This window comes from Elephas maximus, chromosome 2 (assembly GCF_024166365.1).
Source record: "Elephas maximus indicus isolate mEleMax1 chromosome 2, mEleMax1 primary haplotype, whole genome shotgun sequence".
NCBI lineage: Eukaryota > Metazoa > Chordata > Mammalia > Proboscidea > Elephantidae > Elephas > Elephas maximus.
The window spans coordinates 148,479,872-148,501,908 of record NC_064820.1 but is presented as its reverse complement, the minus strand read 5'-3'; the positions used below and the strand labels follow the sequence as shown (position 1 = coordinate 148,501,908).

At 41.7% G+C, this 22,037-nt stretch overlaps 1 protein-coding gene across 1 annotated transcript in view; it reads right to left on the bottom strand.

Annotated features, from left to right (window-relative positions):
- Window positions 1-22,037, bottom strand: part of SLC25A48 (solute carrier family 25 member 48) — a 70,871-nt gene that overhangs the window by 42,236 nt on the left and 6,598 nt on the right. Inside the window, exons 3-4 of the mRNA XM_049858486.1 lie at window positions 15,050-15,121; window positions 786-1,044 (exon numbers count right to left, since the gene is read on the bottom strand). Of these exons, the coding sequence (XP_049714443.1) occupies window positions 786-1,044; window positions 15,050-15,121 (331 nt within the window). The remainder of the gene's footprint in view (window positions 1-785; window positions 1,045-15,049; window positions 15,122-22,037) is intronic.

Sequence of the window (22,037 nt, the reverse complement as noted above, 5' to 3'; positions counted from 1 at the left end):
TCGCCTAGAGCCCCACGCTTGGTTTAAGGTTCTGGTGCCGTTGTTCTAAAATTTTTAATAATTTTTGAACAAAGGGTCCTTGCATTTGCATTTTTCATTATATACCACAAATTATCTAGCTGGACCTGACTTTTCAGCATGAATTGTGTGTCCTTGAGCAAATAACTTAATTTCTGGGGGCCTCAGTTTTCTCACATGTAAAATGGAGATAGTAATGGTACCTGCCTCGAAGAATTATTATGAAGATTAATTAAGAGAACTGATGCAGAGCTCTTAGCAGGGTGTCTGGCACATAATAAATACTAACCAATGGTAGCTACTGTTGTCGTTGTTAGGTGCTGTCAAGTCAGTTCCAAATCACAGCTACCCTATGTACAACAGAACAAAACGCTGCCTGGTCCGGCGCCATCCTCACAGTCGTTGCTATGTTTGAGCCCATTCTTGCAGCCACTGTGTCAATCCATCTCATTGACAGCCTTCCTCTTTTTTGCTCACCCTCTGCTTTACCAAGCATGATGTCCTTCTCTAGGGACTGGTCCCTCCTGATGACATGTCAAAAGTAAGTGAGATGGCATCTCACCATCCTGGCTTCTAAGGAACTCAGTAGCTACTACTACAGACTAAATAATAATTAAAAAAAAATAATAATAATTACAGACTGTTAATGTGACAAAATAGATGCCTTGCTCAACAAAAAGGATGTTAACAACGCATCCCAGATCAGGCAAACCAGGAGAGGGTCACAAGCCCCTAGACACCAGGCCCCTCCTCCCCTGGCCTCTTACCTTCTCGAAAGGGCTGTGTTTGCATCTGCAGACGGATCTTGATGAGGTCCACGGGCCCGCCCAGCCCAACGGAGACCACGCCGGCCACCATGCTGGCCAGGAGCAGGTCAGACAGGGTGTGGGAGGGGCTGGCCTCGAGCTCCCTGCAGCGGCGCTGGCTAAGGAACCTCTGTGTGTTACTGAAGACCCCAAACACCACCGAGTTGTAGACGGCGATGCTGGCGAGGGGGAAGGACATGCCCTTGAAGAAGCCAAACACCTGTGGGAAACCCAGTGGGAAGAAGTGTGAGGATCCAAGGCTGCTACAACGATGGGACAGTCCTTTGCCTGCAGGCCAGGAACGAGCTCCCCTGCTGCCCCTCACGTTCCTCCAGGGCACCCAGCCAAGACTCTGCTTTGAGGAGCCCACGGGCTAAAGGGGAGACACCCCATATATGGAAGCCAATGTGTCAGTGAGGAAACTAGGAGAGGATGTTGACACGCTAGGAAGACACAAGGAGTGGGGGCAGGGGGTAAGGAGCTTATTGCGGGTTGAGTTGTGTCCCCCCAAAAGATATGCTGAAATCCTAACTCTTTAGCTATGAATGTAAGTTTATCTGGAAGTAGGGTCTCTGCAGATGTAATCGAGTTAAGATGAGGTCATATTGGATGAGGGTAGGCCCTAAACCCAATAACTGGTATCCTCATAAGGAGAGATTCAGAATCACAGACACACAGAGGGAAGAAGGCCATGTGAAGATGGAGGCAGAGACCGAAGTGATGCAGCCTGAAGCCACAGAATGCTGACTTCTGCTAGGAGGAGACAAGGAAGAATCCTCCCCTGGAGCCTTCAGAGGGAGTGGGGCCCTGCCGACACCTTGATTTTGGACTTCTAACATCCAGAACTGTGAGAGAATAAATTTCTATTGTTGTAAGCCAACAGTTGTTGTTAGTTGCTATCAAGTTGATTCCCACTCATGGCAACCCCAGTGTGTCAGAGTAAAACTTCTTCATAGGGCTTTTAAGGCTGTGACCTTTCAGAAGCAGATTGCCAGGCCTGTTTTCCGAGGCACCTCTGGATGAATTCAAACCATTATCCGTTCAAGCGCTTAACCATTTGCACCACTCAGGGAATCCTTCATTAGCCACCTAGTTTGTGGTAATTGGTTGCGGCAGCTCTAGGAATCTAGTCAGGGCTGCTCTAGATTAAGCAGCAGGGCGTTCCCACCTGAGGAGGAACCGGCTTCTGCATGGCATTCTGGCCCTTGCAGCGAGGTGCCCAGACAGTGTTTTAATCACGCCTGGAAACCTGACTTGCCACTACAGTGGCAAGGGGGTGCCCATGGAGGCCCTACTGGGACAGTCGGCAGGCCAAGTCCCTCACACCCCCTCCCCATTTGCTTCTCAAACAAAAGCCTTCTCCAGGCACCTGCCATGGGCCCTGCCCTGAGAAACAAAAATAGAGAGGACCTCTACCCTCACTGAGCTCACAGTCTGGGGACTGGGGTGTGGGGAGGCATACAAACTGACAGGTAATTACAATACAGTTGATACATCTGGTAAAGGGGTGGGGAGAGGGCACCATGGCCCCCAAGGGGCCACCTGGGCCAGCCTGGAAGTGGGTGCCTCTGAGCTTGGGTGTCTCCTGACTAAAGTAGTTGGAGAGGGGAGCTTGGGCAGGTAAGCAGGAGGAGGCTTATGCACACACAGGACACTGGAGGCTGAGGTCAGGGTTCTTTCTATACTGCCTTCTCAGTGAACACCACAGGCATGCTGAAAACTGGAAAATTCCACAGGTTTTGGGGGAGTTCAGGACAGCATGAACGCTTTGGCCCCTGTGCCAGTCATTGTACATACTCCAGGCTGTACAAACTGCTAATTCTGACTGGCGTGGGGCGTTACCCTATTTGCCAGGGGCAGGACATCACACACACACACACCACACACACACACACACACCCCACACCACACACACACACACACACACACACGCTCCCTGCTTCAGGATCTTCCTCTACCACAAAGTCCTTTAGATAACGTGGGGCATGGCTTAGCCTTGAGCTGCTGTGTCTCAGAGAAGTGCCATAGTCCCCACAGAAACCCCACACCTGGGACGTGGCTGGCAGACACTGCTGGGGATGTGTGCCAAAAAAGAGATCAACGGCTGCCTTTCAGAGGACTGAGAATCACACAGGATTTCCCTGGAACACCAAGTCCTAAGTTCGCAGCACTCGCCTTTGTTTTTAAAGCAGCCGATCAGTAGAATTAAAACAACAAGCTGAAGCAAGACACATCCTAGGTACAAGCAGGAGGCTTCCACGCTCTGAGGCACTTCTTAGGATGGAGCCTGTAGCAACATGGCAAACAGTGGGGCCACATTTCCAGGGCGTGGGGAAGAGCCATCTGCCACAGGGCTGACACCTGGCCATTTATTAAAACAAGTAGGTTATTTTATCTGAAAAAAAATTTTTTTTGGCTTTAACAAACAGAAATTTATTTTTCTCACAATTTAGGAGGCTAGAAGTCTCAATTCAGGACACCTGGGAGAAGGGAAGTCTTTCTCTCTCTGTTGGCTCTAGGGGGAAGGTCCTTGTCTCTTTAGAGCTCCTGCTCCTGGGCAATCTTCTTGTGCCTTGGCATTTCTCTTCCTCTCTCTGCTTCTTTCACTTGCTTGTTTAAGCTCTTTTATACCGCGAAAGAGATTGACTCCAGATACACCCTACACTTTGAGTCAGAATCGACTGGACAGCGCTGGGTTTACTGGGTTACACCCTACATTAATCTGTCTCATTAACATAACAAAGACAACTCATTCCCAAATGAGATTATAACCACAGGTGTAGAGGTTAGAATTTACAACACATATTTTGGAAGGATGCAATACAGTCCATAACAATCTGGAAAAAATAATAACATTCAGAAATGTATGTCTGCTTTGTTATATTTATGCTGGCAATTTAGATTTATTTTCTGAAAGAAGAACATGGTCTCATTAACGACGCAAAACAAAAGAAAGTGTAGAAAGACTTTTTTTTTTTTTTAATTATTGAATTATCTAATCTGTTCATTTTCAGTCATTAAAGTGTTTCGGTAACTACCAGATATAAGGTTCCTTTGGTGCCCGGTAAACCCAGAGCTACCTTGCGGATATGATTAGCTACTGTAACACTGCATTGGCTTTGCATATACTTCCAAGGTAGTTTTCTTTTTCAATGGTCGATTTCCAGATAACTGAGGAAAATTTAGAATTTTTGCAACTTGGCACAGTATTTTAAGGTTAGTACCGTGCAGTACAACCATATTCTTTCACAAAATGTCCTTTGAAACTTCTGTCAGAGATAGAATCCTTTGCTGGATAGACTCTGGTCCAAGCCAGTATGATGAGTTATGTATTTACATTCATGAGCTCAAATAATATGCAAAGAGTGTCTAGAGACCTGGAACAAATCCATGCAGGAAAAACCACAAAGGAGTGTATTTATATGTTTAAAATTAGTGTATTTATATGTTTAAAATTAGAAAGTTAAATACTTCATTGAGTTGATCGACTCATTCATTTGTTTTAGGGTTTCTTGGCATTTTAGGGCCTTGGGTATCTTCATTTAGACAGTTAATATCCTACTTGCTATTTGCTTCCTGTGTAATCTTGAGCAAGTCACTTAACCTGTCTGAAAAGGGAGGTAGTGCTACATTTAGTTTGATGATACAGTAAGTATAATATGCTTAACATACAGAGTAAGTCTTTAATAAATATTAACCATGATTTGTTGTACTAAAGTTTAAAAGGAAATCTATATCCATTTCAGATCATTAAAATATCTCCCATAATTATCTTTCATGAAGCATACCTTTTATTTATATGAAACAAAAATAATTGAGGAAGACAATTCCATGAAAATAGAGGTGAAAAGAGTTGTTTGCATTGACTATTTAATTTCATTTAAGTAATTGTTTTGGGTTCTGCTCATCTCTGTGGCCACAGACCAGGTCAAAAGTAGATTTAGCCAAGTACATGGTTATCTCCATTCTAGTGCTCAGAACGCAATAATGGATGAGATTTCACATTCATTTATGATCACACATTCAAGTCCGAAGGCCTATGTTTTTAAATAAGAACTTGGCATTCAAATATTCTACTGGCAATAATCACTATAATGTAATAAATCATCTGAACCCTACTGACCGCATTGAAAATACATCCCGAAGCCACTGGCGGCAGAATGATAGCATGTGATTATAAAACAGCAGCGGCCCCTACATCTGCTTTCCCACTCTTTGGGGATTTAACGAAATGTTTGTGATGTTTCTACCAAAAAAAAAAAAAAAAAGCTAATTGTTAAGCTATTACTACAGTGTAAATATAGTTGGTAATTTCATGATGATGAATACTATGATTACATAGCGGTAGTTTCGGTCTAGACGTATAATGATGGTGTGTATTTCTTATAAACTCTTGTAAATGAGAGTAGAAGAAAGGGAAGAAGGGGGACTTTAGGTTTTGTAAGCAACGTGGGCAAAGTAATACATAACCGGCACCTTAGATTGTATAAAATAGAGCCTGCGATGATTATTTTAGTTGCAGAAAAATGAGAGATACACTGACTTCCCAGAAGGAGCTGCAGAGCCCATGTTTTTGTCTATTTCTTTGTACTTTCAGTAAACACTCATGGTCCGACTCATTTCATATTCCACGTTAATTAAATAGAAACAAAACTATATACAATGCTTTAATCTATTTTCCTACTGGATAAAATTTCAAAATAATTCCCTTTCCATGCAAAGGGAATCTTAGTGTTTGTTTCAAAGAGGGCATTGCATTCTCTATTATTTTGACTTTCATAACAATGCCAGAGTTGGTGGACCACAGTAATTTTTTAAAATTGTGGTAAATATATATATGTAACAAAACATTTGTCGTGTCAACATTCTTTGCATGTGCAATTCATTGACTTTGATTGTGTTCATCATGTTACGCAAGCGTCACCATTATCCATTGCCAGATTTTCCATCGCCTTTAACAAAAGCTCAGTGTACCCTAAGCAATGAGGTCTCTTTCCGCTCCCTCCTGCACACCTTCTGTAACCACTAACAGGCTTAAAAAAATAGGCTTAGGTCTGTATATATTTGCTTATACTACGTATTTTATATAAGTGGAATCAAAAAATGTTTGTCTTTGTAACTGACTAATTTCACTTGGCGTAATGTTTTCAAGGTTTATGCATGTTGTAGCATGCATCAGGACTTCATTTCTCTTTATGGCTGAGTAATAGTCTGTTGTATAGTCTATACCACATTTTGTTCATCCACTCATCTGTTGATGGACACTTGGGTTGTTTCCACCTTTCAGCTATTGTGTATAGTGTTCCAATGAACATTGGTGTACGAATATTTGAGCCCTCGCTTGCAATTCCTTGGAATATATACATAAATCTGAAATCGCTGGGTTGCTATGAGTCGAAATTGACTCAATGGCCATGGGTACGGTAGTTCTGGAGCCCTGGTGGTGCAGTTGTTAAGCATTTGATTGCTAAACAAAAAGCTGGCAGTTCGGATCCACCAGCTGCTCCTTGGAAACCATATGGGGCAGTTATACTCTGTCTTATAGGATCGCTATGAGTCAGAATTGACTCAACAGCAATGGGTTTGGTATTTTTTTTATACTAGTTCTAGATTTAACTTTTTGAGGACCCGTCAAACTGTTATTCACAGCAACTATACCATTTTACATATTCCTACCAGCAATGTATGAGTGTTTCAATTTCCAAATCCTCACCAATACTTCTTATTTTCCTTTTTAAAATTATTATTATAGGCATCTTATGGGCATGAAGTAGTATTTCCTTGTAGCTTTGGTTTGCATTTCACTAATGACTAATGAGGTTGAGCATATTTCCCTGTTGAATGTTGGATTTTTTTTTTTTTATTGTGCTTTAAGTGAAAGTTTACAAATCAAGTCATTCTCTCACACAAAAACTTATATACACCTTGCTACATACTCCCAATTGCTCTCTCCCTAATGAGATACCCCGATCCCTCCCTCCACTCTCTCTTTTCGTGTCCATTTCACCAGCTTCTAATCCCCTCTACCCTCTCATCTCCCCTCCAGGTAGGAGATGCCAACATAGTCTCAAGTGTCCACCTGATCCAAGAAGCTCACTCCTCACCAGCATCCCTCTCCAACCCATTGTCCAGTCCAATCCATGTCTGAAGAGTTGCCTTTGGGAATGGTACCTGTCCTGGGCCAACAGAAGGTCTGGGCGCCGTAACCACCGGGGTACTTCCAATCTCAGCCAGATCATTAAGTCTGGTCTTTTTATGAGAATTTGGAGTCTGCATCCCACTGCTCTCCTGCTCCCTCAGGGGTTCTCTGTTGTGTTCCCTATCAGGGCAGTCATTAGTTGCAGCAGGGCACCGTCTAGCTCTTCTGGTCTCAGGCTGATGTTATCTCTGTTTTATGCGGCTCTTTCTGTGTCTGGGTTTTCTGTCTCTTGGGTTCGTAATTACATTGTGTCCTTGGTGTTCTTCATTCTCCTTTGATCCAGGTGGGTTGAGACCAATTGATGCATCTCAGATGGCCTCTTGCTAGCGTTTAAGACTCCAGATGCCTCTCTCCAAGGTGGGATGCATAATGTTTTCTTAATAGATTTTATTATGCCAATTGACTTAGATGTCCCCTGAAACCATGGTCCCCAAATTCCTGCTCCTGCTACGCTGGCCTTCGAAGCATTCAGTTTATTAAGGAAACTTCTTTGCTTTTGGTTTAGTCCAGTTGTGCTGACCTCTCTTGTATTGTGTGTTGTCTTTCCCATCACCTAAAGTAGTTCTTATGTAATATCTAATTAGTGAATACCCCTCTCCCGCCCTCCCCTCTCTTGTAACCATGAAAGAATATTTTCTTCTGTTTATTCCTTGAGTTCTTATAATAGTGGTCTTATACAATATTTGTCCTTTTGCAACTGACTAATTTCACTCAGCATAATGCCTTCCAGGTTCCTCCATGTTATGAAATGTTTCACAGATTCATCACTGCTCTTTATTGATGCATAGTATTCCATTGTGTGAATATACCATAATTTATTTATCCATTCATCCATTGATGGGCACCTTGGTTGCTTCCATCTTTTTGCTATTGTAAACAGTGCTGCAATGAACATGGGTGTGCATACATCTGTTCATGTAAAGGCTCTTATTTCTCTAGGATATATTCCAAGGAATGGGATTGCTGGGTCGTATGGTAGTTCTATTTGTAGCTTTTTAAGGAAGCGCCAAATCAATGTCCAAAGTGGTTGTACCATTTTACATTCCCATCAGCAGTGTATAAGTGTTCCAATCTCTCCACAGCCTCTCCAACATTTATTGTTTTGTGTTTTTTGGATTAACGCTAAACTAGTTGGAGTGAGATGAAACCTCATTGTAGTTTTGATTTGCATTTCTCTAAAGGCTAAGGATCATGAGCATTTCCTCATGAATCTGTTAACTACCTGAATGTCTTCTGTAGTGAAGTGTCTGTCCATATCTTTTGCCCATTTTTTAATTGGGTCACTTGTCTTTTTGCAGTATCATGTAGATTTTAAAGATCAGGTGCTGATTGGAAGTGTCATAGCTAAAAAGTTTTCCTAGTCTGTAGGTAATCTTTTTACTCTTTCGGTGAAATCTTTGGATAAGCTTAGGTGTTTGATTTTTAGGAGCTCCCAGTTGTCTAGTTTTTCTTCTGCATTGGTAGTAATGTTTCGTATACTGTTTATGCCCTGTATTAGGGTTCTTAACATTGTCCCTATTTTTTCTTCCATGATCTTCATTGTTTTAGATTTTATACTTAGGTCTTTGATCCTTTTCGAGCTTCTTTTTGTGCATGGACTGAGGTATGGGTCTTGTTTCATTTTTTTGCAAATCGATATCCAGTTATGCCAGCAGTATTTGTTAAAAAGACTATCTTTTCCCAATATAACTGTTTTGGGGCCTTTGTCAAATATCAACTGCTCACATGTGGATGGATTTATGTCTGGGTTCTCAATTCTGTTCCATTGGTCTCTGTATCTGTTGTTGTACCAGTACCAGGCTATTCTGACTACTGTGGTGGTATAATAGGTTCTGAAATCAGGTAGAATGAGGCCTCCCACTTTGTTCTTCTTTTTCAGTAAGCTTTACTTATCGGGGGCCTCTTTCCCTTCCATATGAAGTTGGTGATTTGTTTCTCCATCTCATTAAAGGATGTCCTTGGGATTTGGATCAGAATTGCATTAAATGTGTAGATCGCTTTTGGTAGAATAGCCATTTTTATAATGTTAAGTCTTCCTATCCATGAACAAGGTATGTTTTTCCACTTATGTAGGTCTCTTTTGGTTTCTTGCAGAAGTGTTTTCTAGTTTTCTTTGTATAAGTCTTTTACATCTCTGGTAAGATTTATTCCTAAGTATTTTATCTTCTTGGGGCTACCGTAAATGATATTGATTTGGTGATTTCCTCTTCCATGTTCTTTTTGTTGGTGTAGAGGAATCCAACTGATTTTTGTATGTTTATCTTGTATCCCGATACTCTGCTGAACTCTTCTATTAGTTTCAGTAGTTTTCTCAAGGATTCCTTAGGGTTTTCTGTGTATAAGATCATGTCATCTGCAAATAGAGATAATTTCATTTCTTCCTTACCATTCTGGATGCCCTTTATTTCTTTATCTAGCCTAATTGCATTGGCTAGGACCTCCAGCACCATGTTGAACAGGAGCAGTGACAAAGGGCATCCTTGTCCGGTTCCCAATCTCAAGGGGAATGCTTTCAGGCTGTCTCCATTTAGGATGATGTTGCCTGTTGGCTTTGTATAAATGCCCTTTATTATGCTGAGGAATTTTCCTTCTATTCCTATTTTGCTGAGAGGTTTTTATCATGAATGGGTGTTGAACTTTGTCAAATGCCTTTCCTGCACCAATTGATAAAATCATATAAATTCTTGTCTTTTGTTTTAGTTCTGTGGTGGATTACATTAATTGTTTTTCTAATGTTGAACCATCCCTGCATACCTGGTATGAATCCCACTTGGTCATGGTAGATTTTTTTTGCTATGTTGTTGAATTCTATTGGCTAGAATTTTGTTGAGGATTTTTGCATCTACCTTCATGAGGGATATAGGTCTGTAATTTTCTTTTTACTTTTCAATCTCTTCTTTTGTTATGGGTCAATTTAGTTGTTCTACCTCTGTTTGTTTTAGTTTAGGTAGGTAGTGTGTTTCTAGGAATTCATCCATTTCTTCTAGGTTTTCAAATTTGTTAGAGAACAATTTTTCGTAGTAATCCGATATGATTCTTTTATTTTCAGTTGGATCTGTTGTAGTATCGCCCATCTCATTTCTTATTTGGGTTATTTGCTTCCTCTCCTGTTTTTCTTTTGTCAGTTTGGCCAATGTTTATCAATTTTGTTGATTTTTTGAGAGAACCAGCTTTTGGTCTGTTAACTCTTTCAGGTGTCTTTCTGTTTTCTATTTAGTTCTGCTCTAATTTTTATTATTTGTTTTCTTCCTGTGCCTGAGGGGTTCTTTTGTTGCTCTCTTTCTGTTTGTTCAGGTTGTAGGGATAATTCTTTGATTTTGGCCCTTTCTTCCTTTTGGATGTGTGCATTTATTGATATAAATTGACCTCTGGGCACTGCTTTCACTGTGTCCCAAAGGTTCTGATAGGAAGTATTTTCATTCTCATTGGATTCTATGAATTTCTTTATTCCACCCTTAACGTCTTCTATAATCCAGTCTTTTTTGAGCAGGATATTGTTCAGTTTTCAAGTGTTTGATTTCTTTTCCCCGCTTTTTCTGTTATTGATTTCCATTTTTAAGGTGTTATGGTCAGAGAAGATGCTTGTAATATTTCAGTGTTTTGGATTCTGCTAAGGCTTGCTTTATGACCTAATATGTGGTCTATTCTAGAGACTGTTCCATTTGTACTGGAAAAGAAAGTATACTTGGTTGCTGTTGGGTGGAGTGTTCTGTATATGCCTATGAGGTCAAGTTGGTTGATTGTGGCATTTAGATCTTCCGTGTCTTTATTGAGCTTCTTTCTGGATGTCCTGTCCTTCACCAAAAGTGGTGTGTTGAAGTCTCCTACTATTATTGTGGAGCTGTCTATCTCACTTTTCAGTGCTGATAGAGTTTGTCTTATGTATCTTGAAGCACTGTCATTGGGAGCATAAATATTTAATATGGTTATATCTTCTTGGTATATTGTCCCTTTAATCATTGTGTAGTGTCCTTCCTTATCCTTTATGATGGATTTAACTTTAAAGTCTGTTTTCTCAGAAATTAATATGGGCACTCTTGCTCTTTCTTGATTGTTGTTTGCTTGCTATATTGTTTTCCATCCTTTGATTTTTAGTTTGTTTGTGTCGCTAAGTCCAAGGTGTGTCTCTTGTAGGCTGCATATAGACGGATAGTGTTTTCTAATCCATTCTTCCACTCTCTGTCTCTTTATTGGTGTATTTACTCCATTTACGTTCAGGGTAATTATGGATAGGTATGAATTTAGTGCTATCATTTTGATGTCTTTTTTTGTGTGTTGACAGTTTCTTTTTCCCACTTGACTTTTTGTGCTGAGTAGGTTATATATTGTCCTTTCCTCATATTCGTTGTTGTTGATTTTCTTTCTGCTGAGTCTCTATTTTTTTCTTGTATTTTATTTTGATGAGTAGGATAGTTTGTCTCCTTTGTGGTTACCTTATTAATACCCCTATTTTTCTAAATTTCAAACTAATTTTTATTTCTTTGTATTGCCGTATCTTCCTCTCCATATGGAAGATCTATGATTACATTTATTAGTCCCTCTTTATTATTTTAATGTTGTCTTCTTTTATATAATAACATTGCTGTTACCCTGTTTTGAGCTTTTTTTTTTTAACCTTGCTTTGTTTTTTTTATTTCCCTGTCTGGGGTGATTTCTGATTGCCCTGCCCAGTGTTCTAGTCTTGGGTTCATACCTGATATTATTGATTTTCTAACCAAAGAATTCCCTTTAGTATTTCTTGTAGTTTTGGTTTGGTTTTTACGAATTCCCTAAACTTCTGTTTACCTGGAAATGTTCTAATTTCACCTTCATATTTAAGAGACAGTTTTGCTGGATATATGATTCTTGGCTGGCAATTTTTTTCTTTCCATTTTTTAAATAAGTCATCTCATCGCCTTCTTGCCTGCATGGTTTCTGCCGAGTAGTCTGAGCTTATTCTTATTGGCTCTCCTTTGTAGGTGACTTTGCATTTATCCCTAGCTGCTCTTAAAATTCTCTCTTTATCTTTGGTTTTGGCAAGTTTGATTATAATATGTCTTGGTGAGTTTCTTTTAACATCTACCTTATGTGGAATTTGATGAGCATCTTGGATAGATATCTTCTCATCTTTCACAATATGAGGAAAGTTTTCTGCCAACAAATCTTCAACAATTCTGTCTGTATTTTCTGTTATCCCTCCCTGTTCTGGTACTCCAATCACTCATAGGCTGTTTCTCTTGATAGAGTCCCACATGATTCTTAAGGTTTCTTGTTCACAGTGTGACCCCCTGCTGCAATCAGATACCGGTACATACACCAATCACCTCTGCCCCTCTAAGACTGTAGGACAGAGCCTGTACCACACACTTGATGATCAGCTACCTGGACACTTGAGCTGAATTCATACAAGAAAATTGATGGACTCCCAGACGGATATACCTGATAACAGCTCTAGCCATCTGGGGACAAGACGTCAGAGCTCCAAAGGTGAAAATAATCAAGCTAGCTCACTCAAGGAACCCATTTGGGCATATCAAAACAAATTCTTTTATCTGATTTTTCTTCAAATATATTAGTGCCAAGTGATTTATCTTCAAATTCAGAAATTCTGGCTTCTACTTGCTCAGTTGTCTACTTCTGTAAATTTATTGTTAATCTTCTGAATTTCTTTTTTTTATCTGTCTACAGATTTTTCCAGCTTATTAAATTTTTCATTATGTTCCTGAATTACCTTTCTTATTTCTTCAGTTGCTTTATCTGCATGTTCTTTGGCTTGTTCTGCATATTGCCTCATTTCCTTCCTGATGTCTTGAAGGGTTCTGTATATTAATCTTTTGTATTCTGCCTCTGGTAATTCCAGGAATGCACTTTCATCTAGAAGATCCCTGGATTCTTTGTTTTGAGAGCTTGTTGAAGTGATCATGGTCTGTTTCTTTACGTGACTTGATATTGACTGTTGTCTCCAAGCCATCTATAAGTTATTGTATTAGTTTATGCTTGCTTACTGTGTCATAGCTTCTTGCTTTGCTTTGTTTTGATATGCCCAAATGGGTTCCTTAAGTGAGCTAGCTTGATTATTTTCACCTTTGGAGCTCTGACGTCTTGTCCCCAGATGGCTAGAGCTGTTATCAGGTATATCCGTCTGGGAGTCCATCAATTTTCTTGTATGAATTCAGCTCAGGTGTCCAGGTAGCTGATCATCAAGTGTGTGGTACAGGCTCTGTCCTACAGTCTTAGAGGGGCAGAGGTGATTGGTGTACGTACCGGTATCTGATTGCAGCAGGGGGTCACACTGTGAACAAGGCAGGGGGCTGAGAACTGACCCCCTGGGTGTCCCTACAGGGTGCAGGTGGGTCGGTTCTGCAGACAGACCATGGGCACCCAATGTTTTTGGTTGTAAGGACTGGGAGGTACCAATTATCCTTGGACCTCTGTCGTGGGTGGCTGGTGACCTGAGTGGAACTACCAGTCCTTAGGACCCTGGTGTGGGAAGGTGAGGACCCTGTTTAATAAGCAAAGCAATGTCAAACATCAAACACCCACCTCTCCACCTCACAGCTGAAATGGTTGGAGTCTGCCAACAAGGGCCTATTCTCTGAAATAGGCCCACACAGGTCCATGCAGAAGGGAAAGATGCTTAAGGTCCATGGATGGTTTATGCCTGGACAGGAGCCGCTTCTGTCCTGAGCTCCCCTGGTTAGTGGAGCTGGCAAATAATCTTTTCCCCCAGTTGCAAATTTTTTCCTTCTCCAAGGCCGGGACGATGGCTCTAGGTGCTTATCTCAGGCCCAGGGAATTCAGCTGCTGAAGCTGGCTTGAGGGGTGGGGAGGCACGGTAAAATACATGGAAGTACTTAGGTTTTGCCGAGAGCACCGTTCTTCTCTGGTTCTGGAGCTGTGAGTAGGCCATGTGGCTGGCTGCTTCTCCCTGAGGAAACTGCTGCCAAATGCAAGTACCAGCCAGCCACTGCTCCTGGGAATGGTCCCTGAGGGCTCCCCTCAATTCAGGTCCGGTAACTCCTCTCCTGTTCTGAACCGTCTCTTCCTCCCACTGCCCCTCTGTTTTCTAAGCTTGCCTTTGATGCTCAGTGCTCCTAGCTTGTCATAAATATACTCGTTTCACTTGTTTTATTGGGTCTTTGTTGTAAAGAGGGCTCGAGGGAAGCATCCGACTGTTCCACCATCTTGGCTCTGCCTCCATTTTATCCAATATTTTAACAATTATTTTAAATTCCCAAAAGAGGAGCCTTAAGAAGTCTTCCTGAAGCACACTCTAATTCTCAAGAAAGGGACCTGATACATCTTCTGCAAAATAGACCCATAACCTGTTGCCGTCAAACAGATTCTGACTTATGGAGACCCCATGTGTGTCAGAGTAGAACTGTGTTCAATAGGGTTTTCAAGGTCTGATTTTTTTGAAAGTAGATCATCAGGTCTTTATTCCAAGTTGCCTCTGGGTGAACTCGAACCTCCAGCCTTTTGGTTAGCAGACAAGCACGTTAACTGTTTGTACCCCCATCCCCCAGGGACTCCTGCAAAATAGTATTCTGTTTTTTGTTTTTTTCCCCTTTGAGCAGAGGAGCCTTGGGTCCCCTGGTCACCTGTAGAGCAAGCCAGCTGTCCAGGTGGCAACTAGGATGGGAAGTGCTGGCTTCAGCCAGCCTGACCACCCAGATAAAGGGAAGCCTGTGAGCTCACAGTTTACTAGCCACTCATTCAGTTTTGAAAAACTGACAGGTCGCCCTGTTTTTGCAGGAATTTTCCACACTGTGGTTCTAAATTCCTCAGAACTTCCCAGAAAGTTTACATAAAACCATTTTTCCCCTAATACTGTTGCACTAGGTGACAGGGATAAGTTCAGGTAATGTGTAATATTGGAAGTGTGGTGTGCAATGAGCAGGGAAACAAAAGCCGAGTATGGTAGGGGAAGAGAAGACCTCTGGCTGACATGTTGGTGTGAAGGCTCTGGCCCCGGCGCAGGCCTGGACTTGGCCGTCTGTGGGGTGCCTTGGCGGCTGGCACTCATACCTGCCCAGGGGGCACTTACACTCTCCCTCCTGTACACCATGCGGATGCAGCTGAGTGTGTTCCCATAGCCCACGCCGGCCTGCAGGCGAGTCTGCGGAGAGAGGCAAGAGCAATGAGGGGAAGCCAAGACCATTCACACCCCCACTGCCCAAGAAGACGCTGAGCTCCGAGGGTCATTCAGGTGCTGAGGGCCAGAGGGGACGGCCCTGTGAAGATCACATGGCCAGTAAGGAGGCAGGTTTCCATCCTGGCCACAATCCCTTCTGTCCTCCACATACACAGCCTCCCTCTAACAACCCAGCCACACTTTGCTGGATATGACCGAAGACCTTCTTGTCTGAGAGAAGAACAAACAACTTGTGCAAAAATAGTGGTTATTTGGGGATGTGGGATTCTCTCAAGTACAAGAAGCTAAATCACAACACGAACAAGGGCAACTATTGGCTCTGCCCTTTCCGTTGTCCATAACTCCACCCTCCAGATGTCCTCAGGAGCCACCTTTTCTTCTCACCTCCACCACTACCACCTCGGTCCTGGCCACCATCATCTCTTACCTGGTCTCCTCACTCCCTTCACATTGTGCCTACATAACAGTCAGCGTGATCTTTCCCAGATATGCTATCAACTCATTTCAGTTCAAAGCCCTCCAGTGGCCTCGTATTTGACTTAGAATATGACCTACACTCTTTGTTGGAGTCCAGAGGTCCAGCCTGCTTCTCACTCCCCCATGCCATTCCCTTCTCTCACCCTATGTGCCTGACACATGGCACATTCCCAGGCCCTGGAACACCAATTCTTTCCTGCCTCCAGATCTGTGCACGTGCTGTTCCTCACCCTGGAGGGCTCTTCCTCCAGCTCCAGATCATCTTTTGGGTCTGGGCTTAAATGCTGCAATTGGGTTGTTTGTTCATCTGTTAACTTAAGGTGTTTGTGGGGCTGCACCAATCGGGCAGGGCAATCTGTCTATGTCTCTCCAATCCCCAGAGCCTCACACAGCCCCTGGCACAGTGGCCCCTTTGGAACTGGCTGAATGAGGGCTGGATGGGGAGAGGGTAGAAGTCTCTAATGAAGGCTGGCTTTGGTGACAAGGGATAGCAGTTGACAGACACAGAGGGTCTGAGTAATTCCACAAAACTGCCTAGAACATCCCCCTGGCCTGATTTCAGGGCTTCCACTTCCTTTTAAGATGTGCAGCCCATCAACATCACGAGTCATTAAAAAAATGCAAGTCAGAGCCAAAACGAAATACCGCTTCATATTGTCTAGGATTTCTATTTTTAAAAAAGGAAAATAACAGGGTAGGAGAGAATTTGGAGAAATTGGAACCCTCATGTACTGCTGGTGAGAAGGTAAAATGGTTCAGCATCTGTGGAAAACAGTTCAGCAGTTCCTCAAAAAGTTAAGCAAAAATTACCATGTTGTTGTTTTACATGCTTTCAAGTCAATTCCAACTCTTAGTGATTCTACAGGAAAGAATAGAGCTGCCCGATAGGGTTTCCTGGGCTGAAACCTTTACAGCAACAGATTATCAGGCCTTTTCTTCTGCAGAGCTGCTGGTGGGTTCAAATCACTGACCCTTTATTTAGCAGCTGAGTGCTTAACCATTGTGCCAGCTGGGCTCCTTAAAAATTACCGTAGGACCTAGCAATCCCATTCCTAGGTTATATACCCAAAAGAACTGAAAGCAGGGACTCAGACACATGCACACAAATGTTCATTGCAGCACTACTCCCAATAGTCAAAAGGTGGAAACAACCCAAGTGTCCATCAACAGATGAATGGATAAACAAAATGTGGTATATACATCTAATGGAATATTAGTTAGCTGTAAAAAAAGTTAGGTTGTGACACATGCTAAGGCATGGATGAACATTATACCGAGTGAAAGAAGTCTGACACAAAAGGACAAATACTGTGCTGTTAGGTGCCGTCGAGTCATTTCCGACTCATAGCGACCCCAGGCAAAACACGACGGAACACTGCCCAGTCCTGCACCATCCTCACAACTATTGCTATGCTTGAGCCTATTGTTGCAGCTGCTGTGTCAATCCATCTCATTGAGGGTCTTCCTCTTTTTCGATGACCCTCTACTATGTCCTTCTGCAGGGACTGATCCCTCCTGACAACATGTCCAAAGTATGTGAGACATTGTCACGCCATCCTTGCTTCTAAGGAGCGTTCCAAGACAGGATTGTTTGTTCTTTTGGCAGTCCATGGTATATTCAATATTCTTCGCCAATACCACAACTCAAAGGAGTCAATTCTTCTGTGGTCTTCCTTATTCATTGTCCAGCTTTCATATGCATATGAGGCGATTGAAAACACCTTAGTCTTCAAGGTAACATCTTTGGTTTTCAATACATCAAAGAGCTCTTTTGCAGCCGGTTTGCCCAATGCAATGCATTGTTTGATTTCTTGACTGCTGCTTCCGTGGGTGTTGATTGTGGGTCCAAGAAAAATGAAATCCTTGACAACCTCAATCTTTTCTCCATTTATTATGATGTTGCTTATTGGTCCAGTTGTGAGGATTTTTGTTTTCTTTATCTTGAGGTTTAATCCGTGCTGAAAGCTGTGGTCTTTAATCGTCATCAGTAAGTGCTTCAAGCCCTCTTCACTTTCAGCAAGCAAAGTTGTGTCATCTGCATAACGAAGGTTGTTAATGAATCTTCCTCCAATCTGGTTGCCCCATTCTTCTTGATGTAGTTCAGCTTCTCAGATTATTTGCTCAGCATGCAGATTCAATAGGTATGCTGAAATGATACAACACTGACACACACCTTTCTGAATTTAAACCATGCAGTATCTCCTTGTTCTGTTCGAACAACTGCCTCTTGATCCATGTATGGATTTCTCATGAGCACAATTGAGTCCAGAATTCCCATTGTCTGCAATGTTATCCATAATTCGCTATGATCTACACAGTCAAATGACTGAGCATAGTCAATAAAACACAGGTAAACATCCTTCTGGTATTCTCTGCTTTCAGCCAGGATCCATCTGACATCAGCAATGATATCCCTGGTTCCACGTCCTCTTCTGAATCTGGCCTGAATTTCTGGCAGTTTCCTGTCAACATACTGCTGCAGCCGCTTTTGAATGATCTTCAACAAAATTTTGCTTGCGTGTGATATTAATGATATTGTTCAATAATTTCCGAATTCGGTTGGATCACGTTTCTTGGGGATAGGCATAAATATGGGTCTCTTCCAGTCAGTTAGCCAGGTAGCTGTCTTCCAAATTTCTTGGCATAGATGAGGGAACACTTGCAGTGCTGCATCCATTTGCTGAAACATCTCAACTGATATTCCATCAACTCCCGGAGCCTTGTTTTTTGCCAGTACTTTCAGTGCAACTTGGACTTCTTCCTTCAGCACCATTGGTTCCTGATTCCATGTTACCTTCTGAAATGGTTGAACAGTGACCAATTCTTTTTGGTACAGTGACTCTGTGTATTCTTCCCATCTTCTTTTGATGCTTCCTGTGTCATTTAATATCTTTCCCATAGAATCCTTCAGTATTGTAACTCGAAGTTTGAATTTTTTCTTCAGTTCTTTCAGTTTGAGAAATGCTGAGCTTGTTCTTCCCTTTTGGTTTTCTATCTCCAGGTCTTTGCCCATGTCATTATCCATGCTAAGGTATGGATGAAACTTGAATACCTTATACTAAGTGAAAGAAGCTTGACACAATAGGACAAATATTATATGATCCCACTTATGATATATCTGGAACATACGACAACATAGAGGCAGAAAGTAGATTAGTGGTTACCAGGGGCTGGGGGAGGAGAGGTGTGGATTAAGGGGGGGTGGAGGGAGAAGATGTCCCTCCTATAATTGCTAAATCAAGTCAAAACACATTCTCAGGACCCACGGCATGCCAGTGCCCTAGTAGAAAAGAGCCATGAGAGCCAAAGGGGAGGGAAAGCATGCCCCTGCCCCACAGAAGCTAGTATCTCATAGGGTGCTAAGGCCCAGAGAGACGGGCTAACACTCCACACAAAGACCCTGAGCTCAACTTTGTAGACAGGTGGAGAAGGTCCTGGGAGAGTACGCTCATAAAAATGAGGGTCTTGGATGTCCGTATTTGTGGATGATATGATACTTTACATAGAAAACCCAAACCATGAGAAAACTACTGGAACTAATAGAACGATTCAGCAGAGTAGAAGGATACAAGATAAACACAAAAATCGGTTGGATTCTTATACATCAATAAAGAGAACGATGAAAAGAAAATCGAGAAAACAATATCGTTTATAATAGCCCCTAAAAAAATAAAATACTCAGGAATAAATCTAACCAGGGATGTACAAGACCTATACAAAGAAAACTACAAAACACTACTGCAATAAAGCAAAAGAGACCTACATAAATGGAAAAACATATGTTCATGGTTAGGTAGATACAACATTGTGAAAATGTCAATTCTACCCAAGGCAATCTACAAATACAATGGAATCCCAATCCAAATACCAACAGCATTCTTTATAGAAGGAAAAGTTAATCATTAACTTTATATGGAAAGAGAAGAGGCCCCGGATAAGTAAAGTATTACTGAAGAAAAAGAATAAAGTAGGAGGATTCACACTACCAGACCTCAGAACCTACCATACAGCTATGGTAGTCAACACAGCCTGGTACTGGTACAATGACAGACACATTAACCAATGAAACAGAATTGAGAACACAGATGTAAATCTATCCACCTACAGTCACCTGATATTCAACAAGGGCCCAAAGTCCATCAAATGGGGAAAAGGCAGTCTTTTTTAACAAATGGTACAGGTAAAACTGGATGTCCACCTGCAAAAAAATAAAACAGGACCCATGTCTCACACCATACACAAAAACTAATTCAAAATGAATCAAAGACTTAAACATAAAACCAAAACTATAAAGATCATAGAAAAAAAATACGATCAACCCTAGAGGCCCTAATACATGGCATTAACAGGATACACACCATAACTAACAACACACAAACTCCAGAAGATAAACTAGATAACTGGGATCTTCTAAAAATTAAACATTTATGTTCATCAAAAGACTTCACCAAAAAAGTAAAAAGAAAGCCTACAGGCTGGGGAAAAATTTTGGCTATTACAAATCCAACAAAGGTCTAATCTCTAAAATCTGCAAGAAAATCCAACACCTCTACGACAAAAAGACGAATAATCCAGTTAAAAAATGGGCAAAGGAAATGAACAGACACTTCACTAAAGAAGACATTCAAGGGGCTAACAGACACATGAGGAAATGCTTGGGATCACTAGCCACTAGAGAAACGCAAATCAAAACCACAATGAGATACCATCTCACCCCTGGCATTACTGGCACTAATCAAAAAAAAAAAAAAACCCAGAAAATAACAAATGTTGGAAATGCGTGAGGAGACTCTTAGGCACTGCTGGGGGGAATGCAAAATGGTACATCCATTCTGGAAAACAATATGGCACTTCCTTAGAAAGCTAGAGGCAGAAATACCATATGAGCCAGCATTCTCATTCCTAGGACTACATCTTAGAGAAATAAGCTGTCACATGAATAGACATATGCACACCCATATTCATTGCAGCATTGTTCACGATAGCAAAAAGATGGAAACAACCTAGATGCTTATCAACAGATGAATGGATAAACAAACTGTGGTACGTGCACACAATGGAGCACTACACAACAATAAAGAACAATGATGAATCTCAGAAGCATCTCACGACATGGATGAATCTGGAGGGCATTGTGCTGAGTGAAATAAGTCAATCACAAAAGGACAAATATTGTATGAGACCACTACTATAAAAACTTATGAAAATGTTTACACACAAAAAGAAACAATCTTTGATGATTACAAGGGAGGGCAGGGGTGGGGTTGGAAAAACACTAAATAGTAAAGTGGTAACTTTGGTGAAGGGTAAGACAGTACACAATACTGGGGAACCCAGCACAACTTGTCCAAGGCAAGGTCATGGAAGCTCCACAGACACATCCAAACTCCCTGAGGTACTGAATTACTGGGCTGAGGGCTAGGGACCATGATCTCAGGGGACATCTAGCTCAATTGGCATAACACTGTTTGTAAAGGAAATGTTCTACATTCTACTTTGGTGAGTAGTGTCTGGGGTCTTAAAAGCCTACATGTGGCCCTCTAATATACTCCACTGGACTCACCCCATTGGGAGCAAGGGAGAATGAAGAAAACCAAAGACACAAGGGAAAGATGAGTCCAAAAGACTAATGGACCATAAGTACTACTGCCTCCACCAGACTGAGTCCAGCACAAAGAGATGGTGCCCGACTACCACCACTGACTGCTCTGACAGGGATAACAACAGAGGGTTCCAGACAGAGCTGGGGAAAAATGTAGAACAAAATTCTAACTCACAAAAAAGACCAGACTTACTGGCCTGACAGACACTGGAGAAATCCTGAGAGTACAGCCCTCAGACAACTTTTTAGTTCAGTACTGAAGTCACTCCTGAGGTTCACCTTTCAGCCAAAGATTAGACAGGCTTATAAAACAAAACGAGACTAAAGGGGCACACCAGCCCAGCGGCAAGGACTAGAAGGCAGGAGGGGACAGGAAAGCTGGTGATTGGGAACCCAAGATCGAGAAAGTATAGTGTTGACATGTCGTGGGGTTGGTCACCAATGTTAGAAAACAATATGTGTACTAATTGTGAAATGAGAAGATAGTTTGTTCTGTAAACCTTCATCTAAAGTAGAATAATAAAAAAAAGAAGAAAAAAATACCCCCAGAATGTGCCTTAGGGTGGGAAAAAATGAGGGTCTTGGAGGCGAAAATCATGGGTGAATTTGATTTTTTATATTGAACTTTTCTACGTTTCCCAGCTTTCCTATAATAAACAGATGTTACTTTTATTTTTAGCTTATACAATTTTAAAAATAAATTTTAAGTGCACAAATAATATAGAAATGTTGTTAGTTGCCATTGAGTCGATTTCGACTATTGGCCACCCCATGTGTTCTTTTAATAAAAAACATTTCAGC